Source organism: Capricornis sumatraensis, chromosome 4 (genome assembly GCF_032405125.1).
Source record: "Capricornis sumatraensis isolate serow.1 chromosome 4, serow.2, whole genome shotgun sequence".
Lineage (NCBI taxonomy): Eukaryota > Metazoa > Chordata > Mammalia > Artiodactyla > Bovidae > Capricornis > Capricornis sumatraensis.
The window spans coordinates 119024204-119042410 of NC_091072.1; the positions used below are offsets into that span (position 1 = coordinate 119024204).

Genomic DNA, 18207 nt, shown 5'->3' on the forward strand with positions numbered 1-18207 from the left:
GCTACAACCCGTATGAAGATGAGGGTGGATTGCACCTGTCAAACGCTCCCTGGGTGGGCGGAATCCAGGGGCCTCAGAAGAGGAACACTGGGCACTTGACAGGGACGGAGCTGAGGCCAGCCTGGTGCTTGTGATGGCTGGCTTGCAGACAAGTCTGGCGTGGAAGGCGGCTCCCTTCCATCTGGCAGAAGATGCTGTCCCTGGACCCCTCTCCCCAGAAATCCCTGAACCAAACAGGAGGGGAGATCACCGTGTGGCTGCCCTTCAGCCTGTCTGTGTCCTCCGTGTGGCTTTGGTGCGGTCACCGCGATGATCTGAGGGGGGGGGTCTTTGGCAATCACGTGGGAGCACGAAACTGCGGGGAAGAGGAAGGCTGACTGTGAGCCTAGGGGGAGCAGCCACCCATCAGAGCTCCTCCTTGTTGCTGTTGAAAGGTGAGACCGGAGGCCCTGGAGCCAGAGAGTGCCCTCCTGGCCCGTGGTCGCCAGGCTGCTGGTCGCTGGCCCCCTGGTGCTGGCCCATGGTGGCAGAGTCCCACAGGAGCCCGCTCTCCACGCCGTGCTGACGGAGGCTCTCAGTTCCCACGAGCCCCTGCGTTCTCAGGTAGCCCTGCTGGCAAAAGGGCGGGAGCTTCTGGTGTGTTAGGGCGAACAGGAAACAGGACTCTGCACAGAAGTAAAAGGAGATGGGCTGAGAGCTGTGGGGACAGGTGCAAGGGGAGGGGCTGCTGACGCCCCCGTGGCCTCACTGCTTCCCTCCAGCCACTAAGCCCGGGGACCGACTTTTCTGGGTATCTCAAGTCTGACCTGGGTAGCTGTGGACCCCATCCCTCCCTGAAGTTCTAAGACTAGGAGCTGCCTTGACATTACGGGGAAAAAAAAAAAAGCTCCAGAGGAAAGCAAACCAAAGAGATGGCCCAGCTCCCAGAGATGGGGGCCTGCATGCTCCTGTGTGTGGCGCCACTGGTGGGGGCGGGGGGAGCTCACCCACTCCGGAGCAGCCCCTTGGCCTACTCTTCCAGGAGCCACCCGGGGGAGCCGGGATCTACTGAAACCTGGGTGCCTAGAGCCTGTGCTCCGTGACAAGCGAAGCTCCTGCAATGAGAAGGCCACGCACAGCAAAGACGACCCAGTACAGCCAAAAATAAATAAAAATTTTTTAAAAATTAAAGCAAAGGATTAAACAGATGTGGGCTCAGGCTTCTGAGGGCTTTAGAGACAGGATGGGAAGATGGTGTGTCAGAGAACCATCCTGACCTCCTGTCTCAGTAAACAGGCACATGATAAAGGGTGCTATAAGGCTCACGTGAGATCAGGCTGGGAGTGCTATAGGAACAGTATTTCCCACCTTCTCTCTGACTTCCAGTACAGAGGGCCCTTGGCAGAATGGGCCACAACCACCCTCTTTGAGCAGGGAAGACAGCAGATGTGGGAGAGGATGGAGCGGGGCAGTGAGGCAGCCTCTTGACAAGCACCCCCTCCAATGACATACGTCACCCCTTCTGCAGGGACAGGAGGCAGAGAAGCCCAGCAGATCTGGGGCCAGAACTAGCAGCTGCATATCTGCTAAAGGGATGGAGGGGAAGCCCACTTCTGCCAGCTAGCCCTTTGGGAGAGGAGTCTTGCACGTTCAAGGCAGTGACACTTGGTGGCTTGTACTGTTGAATATATCTAGGAGATAGGAGCCAGGAGGCTCAAAGGGCCTGTGGTGATGGACTGGTGGGAGCCATGACTCAGGGCCGGAATATACCCCCTAAAAGGTACCAGCATCTCTGTACTGAAACCTCAAGAAATAGGTAGGCATTTTGCAGCTGAGGTCTCTAGACCATCAATGCACAATTTCCTACGGAAGCATACAGTGAGAGCTGATGTCTGTAGGATGCTAGTAGCTAAAGCAAAGCTGCTTTAGCTCTGCTCTCTGAATTACCCCTGCCGGAGCGTCTACATACATTTAAACTGTTAACTTCAAGTACTGTTTTCAGCCATCTCCCTTGGTACATAGATTTTTTATTTCAAGGTGAGCTGAAGGACTCTTGCTCTCTGACCTGTAGGCCAAGGACTAACCATCTCTAACCCGGTCTGATACGAATAGTGCCTGATATGCAACCACTGTTTCAACAGATATTTGCTGAATGGAAAAAAGAAGTGGCTATCCTAGTAATTCAGAGAGTTTAAAAAAAAAGTTAAAAAATTCTGGCTTGTTTCGGTCAGTTCTGCCTCTGAATCATGAGACTTCTCTTCCCAAGTCCCTCTTTGGGTTCGACTATCAGAGCTGTCTTCCAATTCACCAATTTTCCTTTCATCTATGTCTAATGTGCTACTAACCTTGACACTGAGTTTCTAATTACAAATTGATACTTTTATTTCCAGAAGTTCTACTTGGACCTTTCTCAAAATTGCATTCAGTATCCTTTCATTCTGTTTTTAGTAATCCCTTCTTTATTTATTCACAGAATCTATACATACTTTACATCTTCTCTCCGACCACTCCAATTCATACAGTCCCTGTAGGTTTGATCCAACAGTGTTGTTTCTGTTGACACTCCCGCATGGTCATTTGAATTCTTATGTGTTAGTGATTTCTGCTTGGGAGTTCATGTTCCAGAGAACTTTATCTGTGGGAATTCTTTGAGGTCTGGCTTTAAAGTCTGTTTCCTCACAGAAGACTTACACTGATGCCTGTGATTTCTGCACCAAGATGACAGTGTGAACTTTGGCCCCAAACTCATATGAATGAGGTCTAGTGGATGGAAATTCTCAAAGGAGGTTTTCCCCCCTGCACTCTACACAGAGCAAGAAATCCTGCATCTCCTCTGTCTCTCCTGGGAGTGCTTTCTGGCTCCGAGCTTACCCATTGAGACCCTGGCTTTATTTGAGGTTTTCTGTACAGACCTCTTGGGGCTTCCCAGGTGGTAACAGTGGTAAAGAACCCACCTGCCAATGTAGGAGACCCAGGTTTGATACCCGGGTTGGGAAGATTCCCCTGGAGAAGGAAATGGCAGCTCACTCCAGTACTGCCTGGAAAATCCCATGGACAGAGGAGCCTGGTGGGCTATAGTTCATGGGGTCATAGAAGAATCAGACACAAGTGAGCAACTAAGTAGGCACATACAGACCTCCTACCCTGCTCCAACCTCGCCTTTCCATCCCCAAGTGCTGGTCAGTTATGCAGGCTCTAGACCCCTGATGACCAGCAGATATCACCTTCTCCGGTGTGTGTGTGTGTTTTTCTTAGTGTCTGGCTTCTGGGGGGTTCCCTTATTTTCCTCTAAGTTCTTTAAAGACGTTTTACTCAGTGTCTGCATGCATGCATGCTAAGTCACTTGAGCCGTGTCCAACTCTTTGCCACCCCATGGATTACAACCCGCCAGGCTCCTCTGTCCATGGAATTTTCCAGGCAAGAATATGGGAGTGGGTTGCCATGTCTTCTTCCAGGAGCTCTTCCAGACCCAGGGATCGAACCCGCGTCTCTTATGTCTCCTGCGTGGGCAGGTGGGCTCTTTACCACTAGTGCCACCTGGGAAGCACTAGCGTCTGCAGGTGTGCTGTACTGGGAGGGGCCATAGGAGACAGACGTCTCAGGTGTGGGTCTCCAGACGTGCGTCCTGAAGTTCCACAGGGCACCGATCTACCTGGTCGTCTTCACCCTCCAGCTCAGCCCTTCTGTCCTTCTGGGAACCTAACTTACCTGCATAGAAGCTTCGCAGGTCAGTATCCAAACAGTTCTCCAGGAAGCGCCTCAGGGGCAGGATGTGCCCCACCGGGGCCGTCCAGTCTGTCAGGAAATCTTCCACGACGTGGTGGAGGGCTGAGGGCCGCGGTAGCGGCCAGCCTGCCGGGCGGAACCTCACCTCCTGCTCTGTGGGGAGGAGAGGGCACCACTTCAGAGCGGGTGCGTGGCTTCCTCCCCAGAGCTGCAACCTGGGTGCCGCCCCCCCATCCTCTTTTGCTCGACCTTCCTGACACCCCTCTAGTCAGCCAGGTCAGCTGTCCTTCCCAATGTCTGAAAGGCTGATGTGAAGGAGAGGGACTAGGCCAGACTCCTTTGATGTCAGGGGGAGGAACTAAGACCGGTCACTTGAACTTGGTTTGCTTCTAAGACTTCCACAGACTGAGGTCTGTTGCAGCTGCTTTGAAACTGGTCTTTCTGTGAGCAGACTCTGGGTCCTGCCTCCAAGGGGTCTTAGGGCCCCTCTAGTCCAGTTTCTTATCTGGTGCAGTGCCCTTCTGTGTGTCCCCATCACAGGGTAGCAAGCCATGACCGACCATTCCTGTACCAGAAAACCGTGAGGGGCTGTCCCAGCCTCGGCAGCTTTCAGGATGAGCTGCTGCTTACGAGAGTGAACCTGGGTTCCTGTCACTTCTACCCGCTGACACTACTTCTGCCCTCTGGAACAACCCCTAACTTTAGATCATCCTCTTCCAGGTGATGTCCCTTCAAGTTCAGAGGCAGGATTTATGTTCCCCAGGTAGGCCATCTGTCAGTAGCTGCTCTGTACAGGGCGCCGTGCTGGCATTCTGTGTTATCTCATCCATTCTCCTCTTACATGGAGGGTATCACTGCCACCCCATTTCACACACGAGCACGCTGAGGCTCACAGGGGTTAAGTAATGGTGCAAGGTCACACAGCGAGGGAAGGACAGCCCCGGGCGCACGGCCCAGCTCTCCTGCCCCCTTCCTGGGCTAATCCACTCCTGTCCCTTTGCTGTTCCTCCTGGAGTCGGTCTCCAGACCACCTTCCGTCCCCCGTCCCACTCCAAGGTCAGCCTGCTCTGGACACAGCGACGACACTTGTCCCTCTTACTACTGGAGGCGATCACGGCACTCCACGTGTGGCCTGCTGTGGGTCAGAATCTGGGGACGGCATTTATCATTCATAGACCACTTGCTCCACTGAGACTCTGGGCAGGGCCCCCGGTGTTCCCCCTTTCATCAGCTGAGGGTACCGCGTGAAGGCGCAGTGGTGCTGGGGTCTGAGGAGGGCCCCGGCTCACCGGTGGGGAGGTGCTTGTAGTAGTAGATGACAGGATGGAGGAAGTTGGACAGCCAGGCGTCTTCCATGTGCCCCACAGAGCGGTCGGAAAAGAAGACGTCCTTGTCAGGCCCAGAGTAGTTCCGGCCGTACTCCATGTTGATGACGAAGAGGCCGTGCCTCGCCCTCCTTCCCGTGATCGTCTCCAGCTGAGCCAGCATCTGCATGGGGAACTCCTCCAGATACTCAAAGGTGGTGGCGTTCCTGGGGACGGGGGCAGACGACGGGGGTGAGACCCTGGGTGCTTCGGCAGAGGTGACAGGAGCGTGTGTGCTGTGCACACGCCACCTCTCCTTCCTAGAAGCAGCCATCAAACAGCACACAGACTGATCAGATCCGAGCATCTCACCTGAATACTGCTAGAGCCTAGACTTACAGGTGTCAGAAAGCCTGGAGGAACCTGAATGGGTGTGTGGGGAAAGGGTGAGCCAGGCTGAGACCAGTGTCAGAGAAGCCCTACGAGGGAGTGAAGGCCTCGGCGTGCTCCAAAGACAGGAAGGAGGCCTGTGGGGCCCCAGTGGAGCCGACGGCGATGGGCAGGAGAGGGGCCTGGGGAGGTCGGCGGGGGCAGGTCAAGGAGGGCCATGTGTGCCACGATGGGAAAGTCTCCTGGCCCAGGAATTGGGGTTGAGGGCCTCTAGAGGGTATTGAAAGGGGTGAATTCCAAGTGACTCAAGTTGTAAAAGAATCATTCCGGCCACCGTGTTGAGAGCAGACCACGGGGTCCAAGGCGAGAGGCTGTTGTATCAGTGCAGGAGGGGGATGCTCTCAGTGTCCAGACCAAGGTGGCAGTGGTGGGGCTACTGAGAAGCAGGCAGGTTCTAAACACAGTTTGAAGGTAGAGTGGGCAGGATCTACGAATGGTGTGAGTGTGGGGAATGGGTGTGAGAGAGACAGGAGTCAAGGGTGTTGAGGGAGGTTCTGCTCCAAGCACCTCTGAGTTCCCTGCATGTCCCTCAGCCTGGTGTGCTGCTGCACCCACTGGCTCTGGACAAGGCTGTTCCTTCTGTGGCTTCTCACCTGCCACCTGTCCTTTCAGCCCACACACTCCCCCGCCCCCACCCCCAGCTCTACTCCCTTCCCTGCTCCCGACGGTTTCCTTCTAAGGGAGTGGCCTCTGTGATCTGCTGCTTATCGCTTCTTTGATAAGGAGCTGGCTGGCCCAGGGAGCTCTTAAATCCCCACAGGTGGTCATCTGTCATCGCTGCAGGCCACTGCTTATGTGTTTAGTGCCAGATGCTTTCCACCAGTTACCTTTACTCCTTCCTACAGCCCTGCAAGGTCAATGTTATTAGCTCTACTTTGCAGATGAAAGAAAGGCTCAGAGAGGCTAACTAACTTGCCCCAGATCATACTGGTAGAAAGTGGCAAAGCTGTCGTCATACCTATGTCTGTCAATCTGTCTGTCAGTAGAGCCCGTGGTGTTGATTTTCCCCAGAAGAGCCCAGTCCCCTCCCTCTCTGCCACCCCAGTCCCCAGCCTTCTCCATCTTAGGAAGGAACCACTGGGCTGTTCCACACATGCAATAGGAAAAGAAGAGCAAGACGGAGTAGGGGGGTAAGCTGGCGGGGATGGGGACGGGAGACGGGAAGGACGACTCACTCCTTCAGCAGGACCACATCGGCCAGCACACTGAACATCTGATAGAGCCCAGAGGCCTCGTTGATGCGCCGGATGATGGCACTGGCCAGGTGTGTGATGGGGTGCTCGGTGGAGGGCCAGGCCACGCCGTGGTGGCGCTGCTCCAGCAGCCGGTGGACGGCACGCACTGAAACGGCCAGAGGGAGAATGGCAAGCTGCCCTTAAGATGTAACCTTTCACCTCTGAGAGGATGCAAAGTCCCCATCAGCTCTGCACTCAGGACACACTCGTGTGCCTGGCTCTAAGATGCCTTTACAGGAGGGTCGTACAGGTTTTCTGAGAAGGGCTGGAGGGGAAGTGTTTCTGACTTTAGCGGGGTCTGTCAGGTGACTCAGTTCTCCTCTGGTGGCACAGCAACCAGAGAGGACCGCAAAATGAATGGGCATGGCTAGACTTGGTCCCCAGGCCTGAGACTGCCTGTTTCTGCTTTAGGCCACCTGCATGTATAAGTCCTGCCATTGTCACCGCACATGGGACACGCCCACACCAGACCCAGAGCCTTTCTCTGCAACCTCTCGTCTCCCTATAGCCCCCACGTCTGTCGGAGACCCTGATGGAGAACCTCTGATGGCTCCCTCTCCTTCACAGCCAAAACCTAATCTCAGTTCTACTTTGAGATACTTTGTATATTTCTGGAAGGATAGAGAAGAAACAGTTATCTCCAACAACAGGGAACATTTTCTGTGGACCTGGGGCTGCCCTTACACAGCTGTGACACTGGGCCACCCCACACAGCTGCCTGCCTCCTCGAAATGAATCAACACAACACCCAAATCCAATAATGGCAAAGATACAGACAATTCACGTGGCAAGAGACTCGGTCTGCCAACGGTCACAGGAAAGGATGTTCAGCCTCATGAGACAGACAGACAGAAACCTGGTTCTCTGGAGGAAACAAGGTTAGGCTGAGTTTTGTGAAAGGCTGAGGAATGACATGGCTAGGGGAGTGGGGCAGGGGGCCAGACAAAAGGAGCACAGGTGCAAAGACATAAAACCTTGAGAGAAATGGGCACATTCTGAAAAGGAGGTGAGGGCAGGCTGGGCAGGTGAGCTGGTGCTGGCCTGTATGAAGCTCTGGACACCATACTGAGGAACTGGCTGGGGAGCCCCTGGAAGGTTTTTTGTTCAAATAACAAGTGTTTTGGTGGGTATCAGAGTGGCTGGATGGGAAGCCAGAGAGACCAGTGGCAGGAAGACCAGTCAGGAGAGACAAAGAGGCCCCGAGTCAGGCAAGCAAGGCTGGGATGGAGTGATGGGAAAGGGAAGGGCAGGGCTCCCAGCAGGCCCGACCTTCCGCAGCTACCATCTCTCATCTTCTGTGGCTTTCGTGTGCCTTGCTGTTTGCTACTTGCCCTCCTTGGGACCTGTTTCTCAGCTGAATGATGAGCAAGGTTGGGCAAGATGTACCGTGTACAGCTGCACTGCTCCTCCCCCTAGGCGGGTCCTCAGCCAGGAATAGTGACCACAGGTCTCAGTGGCCTGTCCACCCAGAACTGTTTCCCATTTGCCTGAAACTCAGTGGTGAGCTGGGAGCCTTCGAGTCAGACAGGTGTGGATTCAGATACCACCACTGCTTTCCATTGGCTGGGTGAGTTCGGATAAGTGACTTACATTCTCTGTGCCCCCATTTCCTTCTATGAAAAAGGGAACTGAAATAACAAGATCTGTCTTATGGGGCTGTTGGGAGGATTAAGAATGTGAGATAGGTGGGGCTTCCCAGGTGGGTCAGTGGTAAAGAATCTACCTGCCAATGCAGGAGGCGTGGGTTCGATCCCAGGTCTGGGAAGATCCCACATGCTTCGGAACAACTAATCATGTGTGCCATAACTATTGAGCCTGTGCTCTAGAGCCCAGGAGCCACAACTACTAAAGCCCAGGCACCCTAGAGTCCGTGCTCCACAACAAGCCAAGCCACCACAATGAGAAGACACACAGGGCAACTAGAGGAGTAGCCCCTGCTTGCTGCAACTAGAGAAAAGCCCAGGCAGCAACGAAGACCCAGCACAGTCAAAAAAAAAGAAAAAAAAGGAAAGTGATCTGGAGAAAGATCAGGGGACGGGGGAGGCAAGAGAGAAGGGGCAGGACCTGCCAGGACAGCGGGTACAGGGAGGGTGGAGTGCATGGAAGTGTGAGGAGGGTTTCCTGCTGGGGACACAGCTGGAAAAGAGACTCTTCTTATTCCGTGTGTGTGTGTTTGTGTGTGTGCAGTCTGCAAGTATTTTGGTAAACAGACAGTGAACACTCTCTCCTTGGTTTTCTTCCCTGACAGCACGCACAGGGTATAAAATATATCATCTGGAAATCAGCAAAACATGATTATCTCTCCATGCCAAACCAGAAGGAGAGTGAAATGCAGAAACTAGCATCAAGACAAGTGAGGCATCAAATTAGATGCAGAAACATCAGGAAGGAGGATGCTTACGGTGTTTTTATGGTCAAATTAACTGGCCTATGTAACACTCATCATGCAATAAAGCACCCATCCAATGGGCTACCCAGAGTGCAGAAAACCGGCACCGTTGGTACCACGAGTTTTAAAAAAAGAGCTGAGATAATCTAGGTGCCATTTTTAATGAAATTTGTTGGTACCCAAAGAGTTTGTGTGTACATAATGCTTCCCAGGTGCACTGCCTCCAGGAATTACCTTATTTAGTCCTTACCATGGCCCCACGGGGAAGAGAGTTCACCTCATTTACCTCTCTGTGTCCGGGGGGGGGGTCAACAGGCTTAGGGAGCTTAGGGAGCCTCACAGTCTGAGACCACCCAGCCGTTCCCCCAGGTGAGCTGTCCCCAGGCTCAGCATTGCTGCCAATGTACGTACTTCACCCACACAGGGCCGACGCATGGAGCATGCACCCCCAAGTTACACCTTATCTGGGACTTCTCTAGACCAGTGGTCCCCAACCTTTTTGGCACTAGGGACTGGTTTCATGGAAGACAACTTTTCTACAGACTGGAGGCGGGGAGGGGGATGGTTTTGGGATGATTCTTATAAGGAGCACACAACCTAGATCCCTTGCACTCACAGTTCACAGTAGGGTTTGCACTCCTATGAGAATCTAATGCTGCCACTGATCCGACAGAAGGCGGAGCTCAGGCAGCACTGTGAGCAATGGAGAGCTCCTATAAACATACATGAAGTTTTGCTCGCTCACCTCGTGCTGTGCGGTCTGGTTCCTAACAGGCCACAGACTGAGACTGGTCCATAGTGCAGGAGTTAGGAACCCCTGCTCTAGACATACCCTCATACCATGAAAACCCACTGCTGTGTGCCTCAGATGGGAATTTATGACATCAGCAATTTATGAATTGCTGATAAGTAATCCTTTTAAGACTGCTCTAAGGGAATAAGGCATGTGTTTACAAACACTAGGGATGGTTCTGTCTAGGGACAGTGGCCCTCTCTGCCAGGCTCACCTGTGTATCGGAATCCATGGATGAAACCCCCAGCAGATTTCCGGTAATCCACTGAGTGGCTGGCAGTCCCCAGGATGAAGAGGCCCCGGCTCCCTTTGGATTCATAGCTGGCTCTGACCAGGGGATATTTCTCGCTGAGTTCACTCCCTGAAGAGAGTCGGAGTGACCTGTGAGTGGAGAGGGCTGTGAATTAAAATCACTGCTGTGTACGAAACACTTTTTACAGGCCTGGCACTGAGCTAATTTAAACCACACCCAACCCTAGAAGGCAGGCATTATCATGTCCGTTGAACAGACAGAATAACTGACCTTCAGGGTAAAGATGTGGTGGGGCAGCGGCACAGCCAGGACTCAAGCCTGACTGGAGCCTGGGCTCTGGGTCCCTGTGTGACCTGACAGGAAGGTCCATTCAGGCCCTCCAGCGTCTCCTTGTCCGCCCGGGGCCTGAACCAGAGGGCTCTGCTGAGAGATCTAGTTCCTCCCCTCCATTTGGACTCACTTGCTGAAAATGGAGAAGTCAAATTTCCAGCCCAGGCAGCGGATGACCCGGTCATAGGCCACGCGCATGGCAAAGTTGTCATTGTTGTCCTGGGGGAGGGGGATGGCGTCGGAACTCTGGTTGAAGAACTCCTCCACGAAGAGCTTCAGAGTGATGTGGAACTTGCCCTTGTGGTCTTTCACAATGGCCAAGTCTGTCAGGTCGGACTCGAGCAACCCGTCCAGGGACTTCAGCTGGTAGGTGTCCAGCAGGCCATTGTTGATGGCCCTGGGGCCCCAAGTGCATGTCAGGAGAGAGAGAGACAAGGGTCTGTGCTAGGTGAGGGAGACTCGGGGAGGGGTGCTGAGTCAGGCGGGGGGCAGGGCGGCTCTAGAGGGGCTGGTAGCATGGTACACACATCTCCCAGCGTACCTGAGGTCTCCGACGTAGTGGGTGGCCCAGGAGAGCCGGACCCGGGAGCGGCTCAGCATATGGATGAAGTTGGTGACACTGAAGATGTTCTCTGCTGTCTCAAAGGCCGAGTTCCCCCGGCCTAGGATCAGCACATTCTGACCCTCGAAGTCCTTGGGATCCACAGACACGGACTCATAACCATCCACATATTCAGAACCAGGGAAGTCCACCCGGTTGGGGACCGACAAGCCGGTGGCCACAAGAAGGATGCTGCAAGTGGGGGACATAGGGAGGATGGCTTAGCCTCTCAGCTATGAGACCACTAAGTAAAAATATCCCTCGTTGGACCTGCTGCCCAGCTGCCGGCCCCACCCAGCCTGCTAGCTCCTAAAGGAAAGCAGGTCATTCGTGCCTTTACCTACTTCCTGACCTGTCCCAGGGTATCTGACACTTTACCTCAGCCCCCTCACTGAATGATCCTCTGGGTATAGTTTGTTTTCACCTTTCTGGGATTATACCAAATGTGAGAATCAGTTTTACTTTCTGACTCTAGAGAGGGTGACACCATGAGAAACTGAATAATTCACTTAGTTTTGAACACAGCAGCCAAACCAAGTACCACCTCCATCATGAAAATGAAACTAGACACTCTGCTTTCCCCTTTCTTACTTCCCTGGCAGATGCAAAATCTGCTGAGCAGTGACTCTGTATGAGTCCCTGTACTGAGTACTTTCTGACTCATCTCACAGCTCAGAGCAGGTCTGCGTCGGTGTTATTTGGCCTGTGTTACAGGTGAAGGCTGCTGGCTCCAAGTGGGCCCATGGACTCCATAGCTCCTCAGATAGCAGAGCTAGAACCTGACCACAGCCCAGCCTAATTTCAGAGTCCTGCTCTTTCTGCTGATGGGGATTACAGTCTTGTGGTGGGCAAGCCAGGAGCTGGACCCTGCTGGCCTGCAGAGGAAAGAGTAGATAACAAGATAGTTTCAAAAACAGGAACAGGTGGTCTGGAGAAAGGGCCTGGGCAGTCCCTATCCCCTCCCTTGTTTTCTGAGCTGTCCACTGGCTTACATCTGACTGCCCTATACTGTAGCACTTCTAAGTCCTAAGATGCAAGGGTCCAAACTGACCCCGCTCCCTAGGCTATAACAAGCAAGGAATAAGGCTGTGCCTCAGGCAAAAGGCTTGAGAAGATGAACTGTGATAGGGCACTTGCCTGGGGCCAGGTGCTAGGCTGACAACCAGGAAGGAGGAGTCAGTCTGGTGGGGCGTTAAGAACACAGGCTTCAGAGTCAGAAAGACAAGTGCAGTCAAGGGGCAGCTGCTACTTATTAGCTGTGTGACAGAACACCAGTTACTTCTCTGAGCCTCAGTTTGTCATTCATAAAATGGGGATCAGTGAACCTCCTTCATTGGGCCCTTGTGAGGATTAAACAAGCACAGTAGAATGTGTAACTCTGAGTTGGAGTTGTCTACACAATATTAAGCTTTCTCCCAAGCCACAGCAAGCTAAAGCTGAATGCTGGCAGCACTGCCTGTTGTGCCTGGCTCTCATTCAGTTCTGAAGTCCTACTGAGCCCAGCTAACACTTACTGGACAGTTGCCAGCATTTCTCAGAATGAATTTTGGGGAACACAAGTTCTAGGAGATGCGCTACAAAAAGGGTTTTGTAGGTGCATAAGCTCAGAGAATGCTGAATATGTTACCCAATGTTGGAGCCCTTCAGTGAATGTGAAAATATTTAAGACTGAAAAATCCTGGAGGAAAGAAATGGTCAGAATTTTCAAATATCTTTGGGTACACACATTTCTAGGAAACACCTGGGAAATGATGGATGAACTGAACTTCTGTGTACTGGATTTCAGCGGGAACAAAGACAGGGAGGGGGCTTCCTGGTTGGCTCAGTCCGTAAAGAATGCGCCTGCAATGCAGACGACCCAGGTTTGATCCCTGGGTTGGGAATATCCCCTGGAGAAGGAAATGGCAACCCAGTCCAGTATTCTTGCCTGGAGAATCCCATGGACAGAGGAGCCTGGTGGGCTACAGTCCATGGGTTCCCAAGAGTTGGACATGACTTAGCAACTAAATCATTGCCAAAGATGGGCTGAAATGCCCTTTTCTTCCCATTTCTCCCATGCCTATGGGCCAACTAATGGGTTTTCTTTCTCCCAGAAAGGCCCCAGCTTCAGCAGGTGAGCTCTGCAGCCAGATTCCTTACCTACACTGGTATGCCTGGCCCCGGTGGTCGGTCAGGATGAAGTAATGGCCATTCCAGGCCCCGCGATCCTTGTTCACAGTGACGTGGGCAATGGTTGTGTTATACAGCACGTGAAGCCCCAGCCGCTCTGCAAAGTCGCTCAGGTAGCGCACCATGTCGCTGGCGTCGGGATAGTAAGCGTCCGAGTAGTGTCTGAAGAGCAGCCGGGGGTCGTGGCTGAGCAGAGAGTTCCAGTCGTGGCGCAGGTTGAACTCGGCATTGGTCTTGCCGGTGTACCGCTTGTTGATGCTGATGAGCTTGCGGTGCCGGGGGTAGCGCGTGAAGAAACTGCCAGGCACCGGGGCGCGTTCAAACACCATGTAGTCTCTGCCCGCCCTTTGCAGGAAGTAGGCCATCTGCAGGCCCGCGGGCCCGGCGCCCAGGACGCAGTAGTCCCGATGCACGGGCGCCCAGGCCTGGGCAGGGTGCAGGTAGATAGCCAGGTGCAGGGCGATGGTCAGGAGCAGCCCCGGGGCGCCCCACGGCGGGGCGGCGGCGGAGAGGCCCATCCTACGGCAGACCAGAGGGGTGAGGCCTCGGACAACGCTAGGGCCCTCGAGGCCGGGGGACGGGAGCCAGGAACTGGGGGCCTAGAGAGAGGCAAGGGCTTGCCCGCGCGCTCACTGCGATTTAGGGCGCAGCCAGAACCCAAAGACCTCTGACTTCAACTGCCCCGACTGCATCGTTTCTAGCTCGGATCTGGGCTCCCTCCAGGAGTCCCGAATCCCTCCATCTTCCTCAGGACCTTACTTCCCAGGGGCGCTGGACTCCTAACTGCCATGGTAATAAAAGGGTGGGTATCTTCCCCAATTTCCCCTAATTTCTGGGGTGCCCAACACCCTCCCAGGGCCTCCCGAGGCCAGACCCTTGAGAGTCACGTCTTTTTGGCCTCGCCCCCGCGCTCCCGGCTCCAGCCTGGAGGAGGATTGGGCTGCACGGTCCTGTCCCCCGCCCGCGCCCGGCGCCCCGGCCTCTTCGGTCACGTGACAGGGATGCCCCGGCACACCTGCCGCGGAGCCGCGCGAGGCCACGCTCCTGCAGACGCGCGGCATCCGGGAGCCGCTCCCCACGCGTGCGCTGTGCCCACGCCCGCAGCTCCCGCTTCCCCGCCCGCCGGCCCACCGCGCGCACAGAGCTCGAACCTCCCAGCCGCTCCGGAGACAGCCCGCAGCCGAGTCAGGCCGCAATCGGCCGGCCCGCGCCTCCGCGGCGGCCCCGCCTCTCCCGCCCGGCCAATGGCAGGGGGCAGGGTCACGTGGCGAGGCGCGACACGCCGGGCGGGGCTGCCCAGAGCTGGGCGCCGGGATGCCCGCGAGCGAAGCGCACGTGCTGTGCCGCCGGCCCACACCCGCAGGGAGGGTGGTGGTAGGGTTGAAGATCGAATCTGGCAAGGGCGCGGAGCTCTTTAAAACTGTCTTTACCCTTGTAAGGGAGGCACGGGAGCAGATGACTTTGGGAGATAAGTCCCTGTGACACTTCATTAATGTGGGCAAGGACTAGTTGGTTACCCAGTACTTTGAAACTGGAAACCAAGTAGGTGAAACCAGGACCAGTAAAGCAACTAAGGAGTTTTCGCTACAATGATTCAGTCTATCCTTCACTAAGTAACAAACAGTACTGACTTGATCTTCCATCAGAAGAGGGGGGCTCTACTCTAGTACTTTTGCCTGGAAAATCCCATAGACGGAGGAGCCTGGTAGGCTGCAGTCCATGGGGTCGCTAAGAGTCGGACACGACTGAGCGTCTTCACTTTCACGCATTGGAGAAGGAAATGGCAACCCACTCCAGTGTTCTTGCCTGGAGAATCCCAGGGAATGCGGAGCCTGGTGGGCTGCCGTCTATGGGGTCACACACAGTCAGACACGACTGAAGCGACTTAGCAGCAGCAGGGTCAGAGGAGGGTTGCTTAATTAAGATCACAGAGTTGAGAACTGGAGTGTGGAATACACACACACCACCCCATTTATACTCCAAATCATGAGCTCTTTCCAAACTTTTTATTAATTTATGAAGCCTGTTTTATGTGCTTGATAGCCATTAAGAATTAATGGTCTATCTAAGGAAGAAATGGAGAATTTTAATTGAGCCAACCTAAAGCTGGCTTAAAATTTAACATTCAAAAAACTAAGATCATGGCATCCTGTCCCATCACTTCATGGTAAATAGATGGGGAAACAATGGAAACAGTGACAGACTTTATTTTCTTGAGCTCCAAAGTAACCACAGGTGGTGACTGCAGCCATGAAATTAAAAGATGCTTGCTCCTTGGAAGAAAAGCTATGACAAATGTAGACAGCATGTTAAAAAACAGAGACATCACTTTGCTGACAAAGGTCCATACAGTCAAAGGTATGGTTTTTCATGTATGGATGAGAGTTAAACCATAAAGAAGGCTGAGTGCCTTTTGAATTGTGGTGCTGGAGAAGACTCTTGAGAGTACCCTGAACAGCAAGGAGATCAAACCAGTCCATCCTAAGGGAAATCAACCCTGAATACTCATTGCAAGGACTGAAGCTGAAGCTACACTACTTTGGCCACCTGATGCGAAGAGCTGACTCATTGGAAAAGACCCTGGTGCTGGGAAGGATTGAGGGCAAGAGAAGGGGGAGATAGAGGATCAGATGGTTAGGTGGCATCATCAACTCAAAGGACATGAGTTTGAGCAAACTCAGGGAGACCATAAAGGACAGGGAAACCTGATGTGCTGCACCCCATGGGATTGCAGACAGTCGGACAAGACTGGGTGACTGAACAGCAACAAAGGACTATAACCTAGGAGACAGTCTTTCAGAAAGCTCTGAGGACTGTAACCAAGGGGTAGGGGAGGGAGGCCAGTTTATCTGTGATTCTGATGAAGGGACATATGCAATCAAGCACACGGCTTGGTAGAAGGTTGTTGCTCTTTAGGAATTAACAGCTTAATGGTTTTCGTTCTTAAGTATGGCAAGATGCGAGAAACTGGGTTCAGGAATTTTTCTGTTGAAAATATCTGTCTGAAGGCTAGTCCTATCAGGTTTCCTAGAGCACAAAAGTGCCTTGTCCAAATTCTCATCCTGAATTCCTCTCATGGTATATGTAGGTCATCAAGTGGCTAATGACTTGATTCTTGTAGAACTGGGTGGGAGGCTATATTCCTTATTTTACAGTCCCTTCCCTTTCAGTCTTAATTTTGACCAAGGTTTGAGAGGTATTCTGTGACTGATATGGCCCATGGTGATAGGAATGCTCATTCTCAGGCCAGGCAAGGAATCATTGATAGGCCATTCAGTGTTATTACTGGACTGGGCTCTGTTAGTAGTAGCCAAAAGCCACTGGACCTCCTGTCTTACTGGTCTGCTATGGTTCAGGTAATGATCCTCTCTATTTCTTCCCATTATCTATAGAGTCAGACTGTTACTGTCACTGACCTTGTAGAACGGTGTATTTGTTGTGGTCGCCTAGTCATCATTTTTATTGGAGGCTCTGTCACACATCTGGTTGTGTAAGAAACAATATTCTTAAGGACTTCTTTGGTAGTCCAGTGGTTAAGAATCTGCCTTCCAATGCAGGGGCCATGGGTTCCATCTCAGGTCGGGGAACTAAGATCCCATATACTGTGGGGCAGCCAAGCCTGTGAGCCACAACTACTGAACCTGTGTGCTCAGGAGCCCATGCACCACAACTCGGGAGAAGCCCAGAGGCTGCAACAGACAGCTTGCGTGCCACAACTAAGTCAACAGCAACTCAAAAAAAAAGTCTTGTAAAATAGGCAGAACATGTGAAATACAGCTAGCAACATTCTTTCCTAAGGAAGTATTTAAGCTGAGAGCTTTCGTTAGGTGTAGCCCAGTAACTCCCCAGGTCATCTGACTAGTCCTTTCTGCCCTCATCGCTGTCTTTTAAGGGAAATGGCACATTGGCATTGTACATAAAGTTCAACAAAGATGTCTGCATGTACAAATCAAGTGGTGGGTCACTGTGACCCCTTACAGGACTGAAAAATGAATGTTATCTTCTAAGGAGTTCCGTGACTGGCACCAGAAGAAAAATTGAACTTTATGGTTGAACAGGTTATTTCTGCCATTGAGGACTTGTGGTTAATGCATAACACGGAAGCACAATGCACACTAGAGGGGAGGGAGGAGGTTTTAACCTTTCTTGTCTTGCCTTAAAATGGAAATTTTTACCTTATCATTGGTAATATTGTAAACAAAGGGGCCTTTGACAGAGCAGTGTAGACACTCAAGCCCAAATCCACTGCTCATGCCCAGCAACTGTGGCTCAAGTGGAGGCAATATAGAGGGTGACTGGGTGACCCTGCACCCCACTCAAGTGAACTGGATGGCCGAGGCTGGCATTCCCGACGTGAACTGTGAATCCTGAATGAGATTTACCTGCACAGAATACAGTGCACCTATCAATAAAGGAAGAACCTCAAGAGCTGTTAAGTAGTCCTATGAGATGGGGCTGAGGGTTCCAGTGGGAAGGCAGCCGTGGTGAGTTTGGAAAAACACTGGTTTCCCAGCTTTTCATCACTGAAACTTCTCTAGAGAGTCTTTCTTGAGCTCTCAGACCTAAGTACACCCTTAGGAATGCCATTTATTTTTTTCCTAGCCTGTTATTAGCCTCAGAGAAAAGCTCCTGTTAGAGCAGAAATGAATCTTAATCATTATAGCGACCTCAGGGCTTCCATCAGTATCTGACATACAGCAGGCCCTTAGTAATTTGTTGAATAAACACTAAAAGCAGACAAAAGCACCTAACCAAAAATGAAGCTAGGGAGGTCAACTTCTTAGTAGTTATGATGATCATGAGAATGGGTGTGGACAAATAATTAAGTACTTCAAACTGCTGGTCTTATCTTGTACTGGGAAATTAGGACTGATAAGGTATGGCAGGGCCTTCAGACTAGGCTGAGCCTGGACTGTAGAATGCTACCGGTTTTGAGGCAGGGCTATTTACAGCCATCAACTTGGGGGAAGTGGAGGAC

The 18207-nt window shown here is 52.7% G+C and overlaps 1 protein-coding gene across 1 annotated transcript; it reads right to left on the bottom strand.

The window, feature by feature from the left end:
- Window positions 1–138: 138 nt before the first annotated feature.
- On the bottom strand, window positions 139–13747 carry FOXRED2 (FAD dependent oxidoreductase domain containing 2). Its single transcript, XM_068972046.1, has 8 exons — window positions 13200–13747; window positions 11001–11252; window positions 10590–10856; window positions 10091–10257; window positions 6635–6800; window positions 4995–5236; window positions 3688–3858; window positions 139–665 (listed from the first exon to the last, which is right to left on the bottom strand). The coding sequence occupies exons 1-8, from the start codon at window positions 13745–13747 to the stop codon at window positions 406–408; spliced, it is 2073 nt and encodes a 690-aa protein (XP_068828147.1). The 3' UTR covers window positions 139–405.
- Between the last annotated feature and the right edge of the window lie 4460 nt (window positions 13748–18207).